At 34.5% G+C, this 15,322-nt stretch overlaps 2 protein-coding genes across 2 annotated transcripts; both read left to right on the forward strand.

The window, feature by feature from the left end:
• The first annotated feature begins 1,865 nt into the window (after nt 1–1,865).
• Nucleotides 1,866–5,234, forward strand: LOC106669532. The gene is made up of 3 exons (XM_014399060.1): nt 1,866–1,954; nt 2,020–2,070; nt 4,590–5,234. Exons 1-3 carry the CDS (start codon nt 1,913–1,915, stop codon nt 5,166–5,168), a joined length of 672 nt encoding a protein of 223 aa, XP_014254546.1. The 5' UTR covers nt 1,866–1,912; the 3' UTR covers nt 5,169–5,234.
• A 3,625-nt stretch (nt 5,235–8,859) lies between these two features.
• On the forward strand, nt 8,860–12,534 carry LOC106669528. Its single transcript, XM_014399058.2, has 5 exons — nt 8,860–8,962; nt 9,037–9,075; nt 11,547–11,732; nt 11,791–12,026; nt 12,095–12,534. The coding sequence occupies exons 1-5, from the start codon at nt 8,912–8,914 to the stop codon at nt 12,354–12,356; spliced, it is 774 nt and encodes a 257-aa protein (XP_014254544.1). The 5' UTR covers nt 8,860–8,911; the 3' UTR covers nt 12,357–12,534.
• Nucleotides 12,535–15,322: the final 2,788 nt, after the last annotated feature.

Consider the following 15,322-nt stretch of genomic DNA (forward strand, 5'->3'; position numbering starts at 1 on the left):
TCACTATGACTAGTATTACAAAAAACGAGTTTAGGCTTTATAAAAATTAAATAATTAACGATAATGTATAAAGAAGGACAACCAGGGAGCAAAATTAAATTGCACATAAAAAAGCATACCGCCCACCATTAGTAAAAACTTAGCTTTTACCCATTTTTTTAAACAGTTCGATTGTTGTTGTCAAACTTATGGCTGGTCAAAAATTGATCTTATTTTTATATTTACAGATAAGGTTTATGAAATTGTATAAAAAATATTATCGAGAAAAACCAACAAGCGAAATTCTAAAAACAATAAATTGAGGTTTAAACCAGGCCGCAAATAGAGAGTAGTGAAATACGAAATATTGGTAGTTTAAATATTTACATTGAAATTATCAATAAATATTCGAAAACAGTTTAAATCAAAAACACAGAAAAAGAAAACACATCACCGACAATCTCTCAACTTGACAAGGTTTTTACCTATACCAAGGATGTATAAAGAAGGAATTCTAATAACCAGGGAGCAAAATAAATTGCACATAAAAAAGCATACCGCCCACCATTAGTAAAAACTTAGCTTTTAACCATATATATTATATATAGTTTTTATTTTATTTATATATATATTTTTTAAATTGAAATGAAGTTTTAGAAAAGTAGACATTTTTTTTACTTTAGGACGACCGTATGATATACTCAAAATTCAAGATGATTTCATTTAGGGTGCTTAAAACTAGGAAACTAGTGAAGCGGCTAGGCAAGCTAAACAACTTATTTAGTAAAGCAGTCCTCTTTCGAAAGGGTTAATAATTAATAATAATTAATAACCAGCGATAAAAGCTGACGAGTGGAAAACTTAAAATTCAGGGAGAAAAAATTAATACACGGTTAACGACTAAACATATCACCCACCATTAGTAAAAATGAGCGTCTTTAACGCTTTGACTTAAGATCCGATTTATGTTGTCATACGTATGATTAAAATGGATAACGTGACCAAATTTTCATGTTTTTGACTGAGATTAAGTTGAGGAAAATTTAATAAATTGGTTAACGATAAAGCTAGCGTGTGAAATTAAAAAAAAAAAAAAACAGAATGGTCGATCGAACCAAGACATTTAAAAGAAATTGCCTCTTTGAAATGAGTCGAGCTTAGGTTCCGTGAAAATAACCTGTAGTTATTAAAGCTGATTGAGATGTACCTCCTACCATTTGGCAAAATGAAATGTTTTTAATTGTTGCTGGCCACCTTATCGCTAAAATCAGGGTGAATTGTTTTTATGCTAACAGTTGGTTTAATGTTTTATACAATTATATTAATTTTGTCATCGGCAGAAGCCAACAGCAAACGTCATTGGTTTTTGGAAGAGGAACATAATTGAAGTAGACTGTAGTAGATGTGATACGACGAAGGGTGAAGGTTATTTGCTGGTATTTGGTTTCGCTGAGTCTGATCCTTCATTTCTCTAAACAAATTAAGGTTTTTTTAAGTCTACTGGATTAGAGTTTGCTGAAAGGACGGGGTAGTCTGCAGTGTATACGGTGTAGAGAACCGGTCCAAGGAAGCTGCCTAGCGGAACACCCGTCATAGGGGATGGGTGATTTACACTTAAAAACTTATTCTCAAAGACTTGTTATTTGAGCAATTCAGAAAATTGCGGAACTGTTGACGATCAGAGTACCAATCCATTTTTAGTCTTGTCATACTAATCCAACGTCAGGAAGATAATTTAATAATAATAACAAAAACAATATTGTCTTTTTGCTAAAAAAATTATGTTTGTCACCAATTTTTCCAAACATTTACCGATGTTATTACATCGGTTTTGGCCAGATCCTTGAATGAACGTCCCTCGGGGGCGTTTTGGAGGGAGGAGACGTTTTAAAAATCATTCGAGGATTCTTAAACCTCCGAAGAATGACACAAGATGAACGCCGTCATCACGATTGCATTTTTGGCCCTGTTCAATGTAAGTCCGTACATACTGATAGTTTTTTTTTTGTTTGGCGAAACTGACAAACTTGCAAATTGCAGGTGATCGAGTCTAAACATGTGGAAAATACTAAAGGAAGGAGGATTATGGAAGTAAGAGTTTATTATTTTTACAAATTAAAAGTATATGTGTTTTAATGATATATAATATCAACATTTTTAAAATATACATTTAATTGAGCCCAAAGTGAAAAATATCTAATTCTAAATACTAGTATTTATAAATCGTGCACACTGGATAATTTCTTGAACAGTGTTGCATCACATTTTTCTCTTAAACGTAGAAACTTAATTTGAGCATAAACCTACCTATCTAACCATTTTTATTTTATCGTACCCATAAAATTTAGTTATAATCTGTTGTGAGAAATTTAACCGTATGGTTCGAAGTTGATGTTTTTTCTGTAAGACCATCCTGGAATTTTTTTAAGCATATTTTAACATACAAAAGACATAATTGGTAGATCTATGGAAAATCTGGACGAAATCACCATCCAGGTCCAAACGTTAAGGACCACGAAAAGGTTTTATTCAACTTTTTGAAGATTCATTCACTAGATTTGGCCAAATTTTGTATAATTCTTGCGATGATCAATCATACATTTTGTCATATAAATTGATGGTCAAGGTACGTTTTGAGCAGAAAATACCAGTCGATTTTTGCAACTTGTCACAATTGTTTTTGATTTAGATTTCATCCTAAACTTAAAAGTTAGACAAAAATTAATGAGAAATTTGACCGCAAGGTTTGGATTTTTTTTAATGTAATACCAATGCATTTTAAGCAAATTTTTTAAAAGTCGCGCTAATACATCGTGAATTTTATTTTTACATTTAAAGCATTTATTGAGCATCCAATTTTGATCTCAATTGTCAAATTTATTAACCATTTTTATTTGGCGTTATCCTTAAAATTTAGACAAAAACTATTGGAAAATTTGGCTGCGAAGTTCGAACGGGATTTTATTTACAAGAGCATTCTGTAAAGTCCTTTCTATACATAAACATACATATGAGAAAATATGATCGTAAAATACCATATGGCAGAAATTTAATGGACAAAATCACCAGCGAGGTACGTAAAAAAAAGACTTCCATTTTATCCACTGAGACAAACCTGATTGGATAAAACTTCGCAAATTATTCAGATATTTTGAGGCGATATAACCCGATTTTTTGCTTATATTTTGAGATTGACCGACCAAATTTTACCTAACTTGTCAGATTTACTAATTATTTTGATTTGATTGTATCCTGCCTTTGTTGTGAATTGAATTTCAAGGTTTTTATATATCACTTGACCTGGTTTTTTACCTAGTATAAGAAAACAATAAGCAGAGTCGTATTAAAATAGATTTCCTGCATATACATTATATATAGAGTATGATTTAATTAATTAAAATAATTAATACAGTTATTATGACTGCTAAATACATATATGGAGTATATAAAAACTTAAAAAACAAAGGAATTTGAAAAAAATGGATTCGTTTTAAGCACCTTTTATAGCCATTGAATATGAAGTTTTATGGCAAATGAAGAATAAACAAGTTTTGACAGGATTCGCCAGAAGAAATTTTTGTTCTCTCATGCCTTGTATTCCACTTAAAAATTCATAACTCTGCTGTATTTCGTGTGACGTTAACTTTATTGTTAACTATTGGAAAGCGGAATATTTCTTCTTTTAGGCTATTGCAATAAGGTTTAAATCTTTAGTCTTTTCAGGTAGGAAAAATAAGGATAAGATGAACAAAACCTCTTCAAACATAGTATTTTTTATCGTCTGTTTTATTTATTTATCGAAGCCAGGTTAGTGCGATTGCACGTAATTTATAGGCTGAAAACGTCTGAACGTTTTCTGATTAATCAGTGGGGTCATTTCAAATTTATCAACATTTTTTCTGTTTTTGACAAAAAATAGAATGTACTGGGAGGCGAAAAAATATTTTTGAATTTTCAAAAATTGAATGTAGGTGGTTTCAGGTGTGCAGAAAACGAATATCCACTTTGTTTCTTTCTTACAAAAAAAAAAAAAAAAAAAAAAAATTGACCTACCTTCGCAAATATTGTATTTCAATATCAACGATACCCAGCCTATGCCTGGCTACCAAATAAAATTTTGGGTTATGGACCAAAAAAGATTGAAAGGCTAACTTTGTGATTTGGTCATTGTTAACTAATGATTATAACCCATTTATTAATTTTAGAATATAAAATCAGTTTTAACTGCCAAATTAAAAAAAAAAAAAATTACGGCTTTCAGTTTAAAACCATTTAAACTTTATTTAAAGCTAAAAAATAACAATTTTTCAGTATGTGAGTAAATTTATAAAAGATGAAAATATCGATTACTAACTATATTTTTTATTTATAATTTTTTTTAAATGTTTCAAAATGAACTGGTCAGGTAGTAAACGGGTTTTGTGAATCAACAGTTGTTTCATTCAACCAGTTTATTATTAGTATGTAGGTTAAAAATTGTAAATGGAAATGTTTATTTTCTTATGTTTTGTTATTCTTGTTTGTTTTCTGCAGCACCTTCAAACGGCGTCGTCCTTTTTTGTAAATTTAAATTGTCATTTAATATTCTAAAGTTATTTGTCGTTTTACAGGAGAGTCCTAATTCGAGACCAAACGTCGTGATGCAGTCCGTCGTCCTCGGGAAGAAAAAAGAAAAACAGCGAGACGAAACGTTAGCGAATCCAGACCAGATGCTCGGGAGATTGGCCGAAATGCTGACCGAGGAAGACAGACCCGGGGGAGACGGCCGCAACTGTCTGTACAGGCTGGAGAAAATCCTCAACAGAGTTAAATCAAAGATATTAGAAGATTACGGCTTCGTCGAATCGCCGAGATATAGAAAATACAAAGGAAATAGATACAACTACGATCCATGCGAGGATTACTACATGGACGAGTACGAACCGGATGACCTGGACGAAAGGTTCCCCCCGAAAACGGCTAAATACGCAAGCGTCGATTATGATGACGATTATGAAATAAGACCGGTCAAATACAGTTACCCTGGAAAAAACGTCTACAAATATCCAAAGTTTGCCGACAAAATCTTAGTCAAAAGACAGAATCCATATAAGTGGAGGAAACAAGAAATACCATGCGATAGAAGTACAAAAGACATCCTTTACATACCTAATTCTGTTGTATCTAAGTTTCAAGATGATGTAGTGTAGTATGACTGTAAATATATTATTCTAAATGTTTGTAATAAATTTGTTATTATTTATATATTTATATTATTAAACGGATACCTAAAAGAAAACAGTATATTATAGATCCTATCCTCAATCTTAATCCTAGACAATTAATTTTAGATAAAGTAGACTTTATTCTTTCAGCGAAGGCTGTAAGTAGTGGAAAGTTCGAACCTTTTCTGTTAATTCCTCCGCCCCACTCGGCCGCTAACATCTCTCTCTGGTCACATAATGGAATGCTCTTTTAAAGGAAATCATAAATACTGAAACATATTATTTTAGGTAATTCGTGTAATGATAATTAAAAGTATAAATTGGTAATAAAGGAAAGGGGGCCAAAATTCAGCTAAGATGTCTTCGAAAACATCCACATTTCTTGCCGTACATGACTGCCGCCACATAAATTCGCATAGATAGGAGTCTAATGAACTTCGGCGGGTACCCCACTGCCATTTGTTCCTCGCCTTTGCTTTTCCCCATATGTATGTGCAGGGTGGTCGGGTCGGTAAAATTGAGAGAGTGGTTCACTGTCATATGACGGAAACTAGGATCCTGGGTCAATGTTTCATATGCCTTCCACTGATAGAAGATGGCGGTTGATCTGTCCGTAATGGTGACAAGAAAACTTTCCTTCGTTTCGCGGCAAATGCCACCAAAACCCACTGCTGTGGTAAGATTCTGCCGGTGTTGTTTTTCCGGCGAGAAACCAGTGATTCATCAATTTCCACAGTGCAATTGGGGTCACGAATGCGCGAATGTCAGCGCAAAACAGAGTTCGCACATGCTTCGTGCATATAGTTTCAGCAAGTAACGAACTTGTTATGATTTACACTTAACTCTATTTCAGACTTGAGCCAGTTAGATAAATGTTACTTATTAACGCCATCTCCGCCTTGCATCTACGTTTGTAGTACCTCCTCTTGTCACGAGATCCTGCCAAATGGCGTCGTGTCTTCCTGTACATCGCACAGCTAGTGGAAGAACTCCCTTTCCTGAAGGAAACGAACTGCCGTTTCCTTGGTTTTGACAGCGTCGTATAGTGCGAGAAAGTGCATTTTTTATATAACACCTAACTATACATCTTGACTCAAAACATAGGATAAGAGCGGAAGCCCAGAGACCTGGGCTGTGTCTCGATCTCTGTCATCGAGCGGTCGAATGAGGCGGAGGCACATTAACGGAATAGGTTCGAAAGTTTCTATACCTATAACTTTATACAGTTATTAAGAAAACCGTTTGTATAATAGACAAAATTGGTCGTTTCCGATAGTCCATACACCGCATATCTTTAAATTTTCACAGTATTCGTCCCTCAGGTTTCATCAAACCTATCCATCCTCAGAAACGCATCTGAAAGACCGTAAGCGAGAACAGCGGTTCAGAATGACAAAAAACGATATAAACAGGTCCATTACACCGCAGACCTCAAAGAAAAGTATCAAAATTTACAAACTTGACGTCAAATTGTATTATTTTTTGGGAGGGATAGATAGATAGAGATTAAAAAAAATGATTGAAACTGATCTTATTAGACCAACCATTAATCTTTCAATGATGTACCTAGAATAAATAAATCTTGATTTATCAAGAAACCCTTGTTACAATTAGATTTACACTTCACTATTCACAAATGTTTAAATTACACTAGTTCATATCGCATTGTTGTTGTCACCCTTCTGACTGTTCGATTGTGTAGTAGTTCCACATTCTCGTGCTGTCTGGGGAGAGACTGGTGTTGGTGGCTTCTTACCTCAGGGATCTTAAGATCCCCACGTAAGTCCTTTTTCTTTAGGAACGTTGATATTAAGGTGCATTGACCAATGCAAGATTTTATTTTGGAGTGTGTACAATTTCGGTATTGGTGTGTTTAGAACAACCCCATAGTTGAATACCATATGTCCGCTTAAGTATTGTATAATAACATTTTATTTTGTATAGTAAAGTTGGAGCATGTCCTATCAACCAGTATACATAGTTTCTATACCTTAAACCTATTTCTATCCTTATTGTTCTTCAATTGCTCTTTTCATTTCACTTGGCATCTAAGGTCATACCCAGATATTTACTTGTATCGCATGATAGTTCAATCGATGTGAGTGATGGAACATGGTCCACTTTTTTGTTTGTAAAATTTATGTGCATAAGCTAACTGAACCTGATTTTCGTTTTTTTGACCCTCTTGCTACAAGCTTTTTGAAGGATTTTGGAGAAATAATTAATGGTCGGTCCTACTGATATCACCGCTTTTTCATCTGCAAACGTTGCAGTTAGTACTCCATCTATATTCGAAAATCACACGTGTATAACAAGTAAAGCAGTGGGCTTAAAATATTACCTTGTGGCACTTCTGCATTATTGTTTTTAATTCTGAACATTGGTCTCTTGGTTTGACTTTAAATGTCTGTCAATTAGGAAGGACATAGGATAATGTCTGTATACTGCTTTGGTAGCATCTCTCCTTCATACTAGATCTTGTCAAAAACTCGTGAGACGTTAGGAAGATAGCAGAATGTTTTCTTTGAATGATTTTTCTATTAAGTATGTTACTCTGTGAATTTATTCTATTGTTGAATGTCTTGTTTGGAATCCAAATTGGCGGTCCTAGGGATGATTTTTTATATGTAATGGTTTTATTCTTTTTAGTAATAACTTTTTGAAAAGCTTAGTGACTGTCGGTAGTAGAGATCTTCATCTACTCTATAAGATTTTTCCTTGCTCGCTGGTTTTCCTCGTTTTGTTTTAATGATTTCTGCAAATTTGCATATGCTGGGAACTTATTTTAGTCTGTTGGCAGCAATAAAAAGGTATTGACGAATGTAACCCCTTTTTCGGCATTTTTTACAAAACCTTTTTCTAGTAATAAGTTCATATCCTAGAGTCTTTTAAGCAGGTAAATTTTTAATTTCTTGTGCTATTTCTTTAGATGTAACTAACTTAATATTTTCTTCCTGTGGAATGGTAGTTACTTCTTTGAATCTTTTTATTTGGTTTCAAAATTTCAAACAATTAGGCTTTTTCTCTGCTGACTCTCGCCTATGTACCATCTCCTTTTTTTAATGGAGGAATTCGGGCAATTGGTCTTTTAATGTTTTTATCGCCTTCCATAGCGAGTAGTCAATGGCTTTGCGTTAGATCTTTTAGATAATTTCTGATTGAGTCGCCGTGTGTTTTTTTAGTTAGTTAGTTAGAGAGAGAGAGAGAGAGAGAGAGAGAGAGAGAGAGAGAGAGAGTGAGAGAGAGAGAGAGAGAGCAAAGAAATTCGTATCTATTAACACACAACTTATATGAGACCGGAAAGTCGATGAAACTATTTTTCTAAATTTCGTTCATATCCTCATCATATTTATTTTTACTTATTTTCTAACATCGTTGAACGTCAAAGAAACCTAAATCGTCTTTTTTCGGTCCCTGATATCAAGACTATTTACTCAATTACGTGTCCAAAAGGAGGAAATTGTCCCCTAAAGACACAAACCAAAATGCCCACAGCTTGACCGTCTTTCAAAACCCAAATATCACGGACTGGTCGGCGTCGCGACAAATAAGGAGATCCAACATTGAAAAAAACCACGGTAAAACAAAAATGAAATACGTTCGGGCAATTTTTTTTCTTTTAATATCCAAATACAAACAAAGCCAAATTCGATCCGGCGGTTACCTGTCTTATCTACAGACAAAGTTTTCTTGGGCGCTGCTAATTTCCATAGCACCAATCTTGAAAAATGATCCAGCAGAAGAAGAACCTAATTTATATTGCCTATTTGATAGCAAAGGTAAAATTTTACCATAGACTCCTAGTTTCTTTTAGATTGAAGACGTTTGATTCTATTTTTTTTCTTTTCTTCAGATTGCACTGGTGACATGTTACACTAACAAATTCAACCCAGTAAGTACTCCTTCTGCCACTTTTTCGTAATGAAATATGTTACATGTACAGCATTGACCGTTTTATACAATATTGTTAACCAACCCTGATAAGCCGAAATCATAAATCTATGCTTAATTTTTACGGGAAGAATGTTATTTTATCTGCTGGTGTTTAGTGTTTTTTAATTTTTATTATTAGTGTTAAACACTACTAGTGTTTAGTACTAATAATACTACATAAAATCTACCAATTACAAACCAACCAACATAAATTTCCATGCCATTCATTCACGCCCTATCACATAAATTTCTCTCTTCCGATAACTTTAAAATAGCTTTCAAAAACTATAAAACAATTCACACACGTTTTTCCAAAGTTACAGATCCCACACCAGTAACAAAAAAATCTGACGTAATTTACAAATTAATTGTTTAAATTGTCAGGCAACTTACATCGGTATTACATCCCAATTTCTGGATAAGAGAATAAAGCAACATATCCATGATTGCAAAAAACCCAAACAAAATCCTAACCACCATTTTGAACAGAAACACAATTTCGGCTTCAACAATCCAAACATATTACCCACTGAAGAAAACAAACATAAACGTAACTTTTTAGAAATGGTTTACATCAACAGGGATAAACACAGCATCAATTAGAGAACAGACACATGAAACTCAGTAGCAACTACGCTAATATCATTAATTCAATATCGATAACATACATATATCATCATCATATCACACAACATATAATATAGCATATTAAAACAATCAACACATTCCACACTTCAAACGTTTCTACATAGTCTAATTCTTCAATAATTTGGCTTTCCTTTCCCTAATTATCCACGTCTATGTATATAATCCTAAAAGGATAATCAGGACGAACCATTACCCACGTTTTTTCTTATTGTCGGCACCTTTCGTCTCAAAGAGGCCGACTCTTATATAAAAATGTCTTTCTATCCCGACTTCCTTCCCCACCCCCTTCAAAATCCGACGTATATAGACATAAAACATCATATCTCACTGGCACTCTCCACACGACACACAAAATGACACATCTACACAAAAAAAAAAAAAACACTGAGGGAGTACAAATACTTTGATTGAATCTGAAATTTCTAGCATTGTTTAATTTTTTTCACATCTTACATGTATTTGTAAAATTTAAACAGTGTTTATAAATCCCAGGCCCTGAAGATGATCTCAATAAAGATCGAAACGTTGGCACGATAAAGCAAATGTTTTTCTAAAACCTAAGTCACACCAGACCGCATCTCACGATCTCCAAATAGTTAATTTATCTGTTTGACAACGCTACACGAAATTAGATTATATAATGCTAATTCAGCCCAATCAGCATTTTTTTTATTTTACTCATCAAAACTTTTTGTGTAAGTGAACTGTACCAAATAATAAAATAAAACAATGAAAGAAATTCAAAAACAATTTATAAAATTAGTAAACATTCTAAATGTTAAGACCGTGTCAAAATGTCAGACTAAATTCAGTACATAAGTAATCACGGAAATATCTGATTATTTCAAGGTTTAGAAAATTATAAATTTGGTTGTTACCAACCTTCCTGGTCTGCCTATCACAGCTTTATATGACGGACGCCTTTCAGTATTTCACCATGTCCAATGTTGATTCAAAGTGCAAGTTGTACATAAAATAACCACTTCCTAGACTATGGAACGTGTATAAAGTCCAAAGTTGGCTGGTGAAGTAGAGGTGCACAATAAATATTTTAGCCCTAGGTGCAAGAGACTATTTGACCCCAGTTCTATTCCTTTACATATCATCAATTTCTACTTATCCGAGTAGTTATGTTGTTAGGTAGGCGAGTAGGTACAGTAGGCCTGCCAATCACAACTGTATTGGTCAGTTAGATGTGTTTGGAGGGGGGGGCGTCGGTGGCCGCAACGGTTTAGGCGTGACACGGTGAAGGTCGTGGGTTCGAATCCAGCGGCCCTGCATTCTAATCTGACATGCTTTTCTTCAAAAACACCGCCACCCCGAGGGTTGACATAACCTCTGCGAAAAAGATGTGTTTTGGCATTTCACCGTTTGAGTCTGGCAGGTGTATGAATATGTTTATATCAACATTTACATCTATGTGCTTATTGAGTTTTGGCCTTATTTAATAACTGGTTAAAACTAATAATTTGAAAAACTTAAAAAAATGAGCAAAATATTTGTCATTTGTATCGAAAAAGACACCACAATTTGTAATTTTTCTGAACGCAGCAATAAACAAAAAACACTTTTGAACGCTTTTTAATTTATCTGGAAAATGTTTTTAATAATAAAAGTTGTATTTTTAATTTTAATTTATGCTAATTAATTTATAATATGGCAAATAACAAAGCATGGCTGATAGATTGAAGTAAAATGAAAAGTATTAGTAGGTAAATCACAAATCAATCAAATTAACCTAAAACAATTACCTATTTAACGAATCATTTGAATTTGTTTCAGTGTGACATTTACTGCCCGGATGTACATGTTGAGACGTGCACACCAACGTACCATTGCACGACTCAGACGTACGACGTCCCGAGGTCCGGTTGTTATAGATGCTGCTCACCTCCGTTGCCGGCCGCTTCGCATGTATCTCCTTGCTACCCATTCCAATGTCACATGCCCCATTATCCACCACATGCCGTAAGTCGAGAATTTAGATTAAGTGATTTTTTCCCCCCAACTAATTGAGTTTTTTCAGAATCATCCTGCCCCAGCTTATTGTGTGCAGTCCGTAGTTGTCGGTGGTACCAAGCACGACCTCCATGACACCAGTAAAACCAATAAGACTAGTCATTTAAAACAATTAGATGGTGATAAAAGTATAATCTTGAATTGTAATTGTAATGGTAAAAATGATGGAAACTTAGAACCGAGCGATAGTTCTGTACAAAGCAGGATTGTCGACTCAAAGGATACACCTAACAACAATGACCGGTATTAAACTGATTTACTATTTATTATTTATTTCCATATAAACATTTAATTTAAAAAATTCTTTTTAGTTATGAGAAGTATGTAGAAAAACTTTTAAATATGATCGAGGATAAGCTTGAGGCTGAGTCGAGCCCAATGGTAGTTGTCGCGGAACCACCTCCAGAGGTTCGGGTCAAAACTTTAAGAAGAAAAAAGCAGAAAAAGTACAAATTGGCATCGTACGAAGCAGCTGAGCCAATCGTCATGGTCGAGGAAGAGGAAGAGCCATCCTACATCCTTCACCCAAGGCCTTCCTGCAGGCACTGCCTGACCAGTTGCTGCTGCTGCTAGTTTATTGTTCCTTTATTACTCTTAATATTAAATTAATGTTTCCTAGCAGTCAATAAAATTGTATTTTATATTTTAATTATACGAATTTAAGCATAAGTAATTATGTTAATTTTGCCCTTTTTGTTCTGCTCTTTGAAGTAATCATTAATTAAACATCAATAATAAAAAACCGTTTATGTTTGAAATAAAGGAAAAATATTATTGTTGGCATCTTTTGGCAGTGGAGTTTGCAAAAATTATCTTCCATCAAGTAAGCTGTACTATTGTTAATAATAATAAAATAATTAATTACTTCGAAACATAGTAAATTCAAGAAATTTTTCTCTTAAATGATAGAAGAATACAGACGGTGCCATTTTGCGGCAGTCCGTTCGATTTTCTTCTATCTAGTGGCATTTCATCAAACCTTGAGCCATTCAAACTTTTATATGAATTGAAATAATTAAATTTAAGGACAAAATTTTTATATTTATGCTTAAATATTTATTTATTTGTAATGTTTTAGCTTATTTAATTTTATTTGCAAGTTTATCCATTCTTGCTAATTTCTTCCTTTTAATCTTTGTCTTGGAATAACCTAAATATACAACGCAAATTGATGTCAATTTCAACTCCATACACCTGTTGATATTGTCAAATAGTAGAAATATCTCGAAATTTAATATTTTTGGCTGGTTTTATATTGTCTCACTGAAAACTAAATTCATTGTTGATGATGGACTGATTCCTCATTGAAGATGGAATAATAAAACTCAAAATCCCGCGAGTGGTGACCGACCCAGTAAGTGATCATGGTTCAACATAAATTCACTGACTTGACTTTTGCCTTCTATGTAACACTAGGGTCATTGATGATTTGTTTTACTTACTTGATATCCAATATTAGATGTAACTTGTTTGCTCCACCAATGCTGCAGTTTTCTATCTAGAAGTGAATAATCATCGAAGTAAATTCTGTATCGATCCCACTCATAGAATAATGTCGATATGCATGGCAATACAGGTATGAATTTGCCATCAAATTATTATTGTTACAAGTAACTTAATGAACGCCTATGTACTGAAAAATGAGAGATAGTTTTTAGTTGAATTAATAATGACAAAGCATTTACATCATTTATAATCATCATAAATAATCATTTTGCAAATGTGTAAGGTATTTGTGTGTCTTATTATAGAAGTTAGTTAGATTTTGGCTAGATTATATTTTGCATACGTTGGCTGCCCAAATGATCTAACTGTTCAAAATCCCTATCGGAGCATAACCCTTTTGGTGGGGAAGAGGCGTCTCCTAGGCATAACTGGGATACTAGAGACCCAAGCACATAAGCGGCAGGTGAACACCCCTGAGGTATAGACCCTAGGGTCAGCAGAGAGAGAAGTTGATGATTGAAGTTCACCCTTCGGGGTGAACGTCCCTGTATTGAATTTACAATATCATTAATGAACAGTGAAAAAAAGTTGTGGCCATAGGAGTTACCCCTTCTTCACACCCATTTTTATAATAGTTTCCCGGCGTTTCCTCTTCATATGCAATACAGAACCTGTCGTATTTGACAAAAGTACTTACAAACATTTGACAGGGGGCGTCGGTGGCCGCAACAGATTAGGCGTTGACACGGTGCTTATCACTGTAAGGTAAAGTTCCCGGGTTCGAACACAGCGATCCTGCATTCGAACCAGACATACAATGGGCAAACAACACTGGTTTTTCAAAAACCCCGGCACTCTGAGGGTTGATATGACTTCTGCTGTTGCGAACCCTAACAAAAAAAAAGTTAAACGATGTCAAATGCAGCATCTAACAATAGATTAGAATGTATAAAATACACAGCATACAACTTTTCACTTTTAAAATTTAATAAAACTCGGAGATATAAACCACAATGTTTAACTTGGTGCAGATACTGGAAGGCCCAAATGGCTATAATTTTATGGTTATTCACCCTTTATTGGAAACTATTCGTCTTCTCGACCCCACGGGTTAAATTAAACCGGTTAAAATTCTAGTTCATTGGACAGTAATGGGCTTTAAACTTGATCTAAGGCGGGATTAAACGACGGAGACAATTGAAAATTTTGATTTGTAGAGTCCAACAAAGTAGGACGTAAAAGGGAAAGTGTGTCATAAATTCAAATTACAATATACGGCGGAACGGTTTCCTTTTCGTGGGAAAAGGCGCCTCTGGAAGGCTTCCCAATTATTGTTTTTCCCCTCTCGGATCGCAAAGTGAATGGAAGCAAAAACGGTAATACAGGCGGTGTCCGGACCAGGGTAGGAAATAATGAATAGCGAGGGTGGAACCTAATCACAGGTTATTCCGAACCAGGAGGGAGGATGAAAATAATAAAACAGTTCGCCCACGCTGTTCGGAATCCCTCGTGTACGGCCACCTCGAAATTAAATGGGCTGCTCACGAGCCAATGGGTTTTTTTGTACCCTTAGGTACCATTAATTCATGTCCTCGTAGATTATTATCCAAGACGCCTTCCAGAAAAAAATACACTTCCTGCTAAATACGACAACATAAAAAAACCAATCAGAATATACACATTACATTAGATTGCATTGGATCATATATAAATTGACATAACAGGGTTATTAATAAATTCCGCAGAGAAGATAACATTTTTCTAGTAAAAGATCTATAGCAATTCCCTGAGCTTTAAAACTCTGCCGATGTCAACTGCAGCCTAGGAATTTATTAAAAAAACAAAAACAAAAAAAACAGGGTTTTAAATTTATATAATGGGCATGCTCTACTGCATGATCAACCGAAATTCCAAACTAAAGCCAGAATTGGGTCTCCTGCTCTACAATCCATAACACCTTTGGTGCTCTACGGTTGCGAGGTATGGGCTTCCAGGTGGATGGCTTCCACTTCAATACTAAAAGAGATCCAAATCATGTAAACAAAGTACTTCGGATACGTACGGATGTAGAGTGGTTTGTCTGGAATGCCCAG

The sequence above is a fragment of the Cimex lectularius genome, unplaced genomic scaffold, assembly GCF_000648675.2.
Source record: "Cimex lectularius strain Harlan isolate CLEC.00 unplaced genomic scaffold, Clec_2.1 scaffold77, whole genome shotgun sequence".
NCBI classification, from domain to species: domain Eukaryota; kingdom Metazoa; phylum Arthropoda; class Insecta; order Hemiptera; family Cimicidae; genus Cimex; species Cimex lectularius.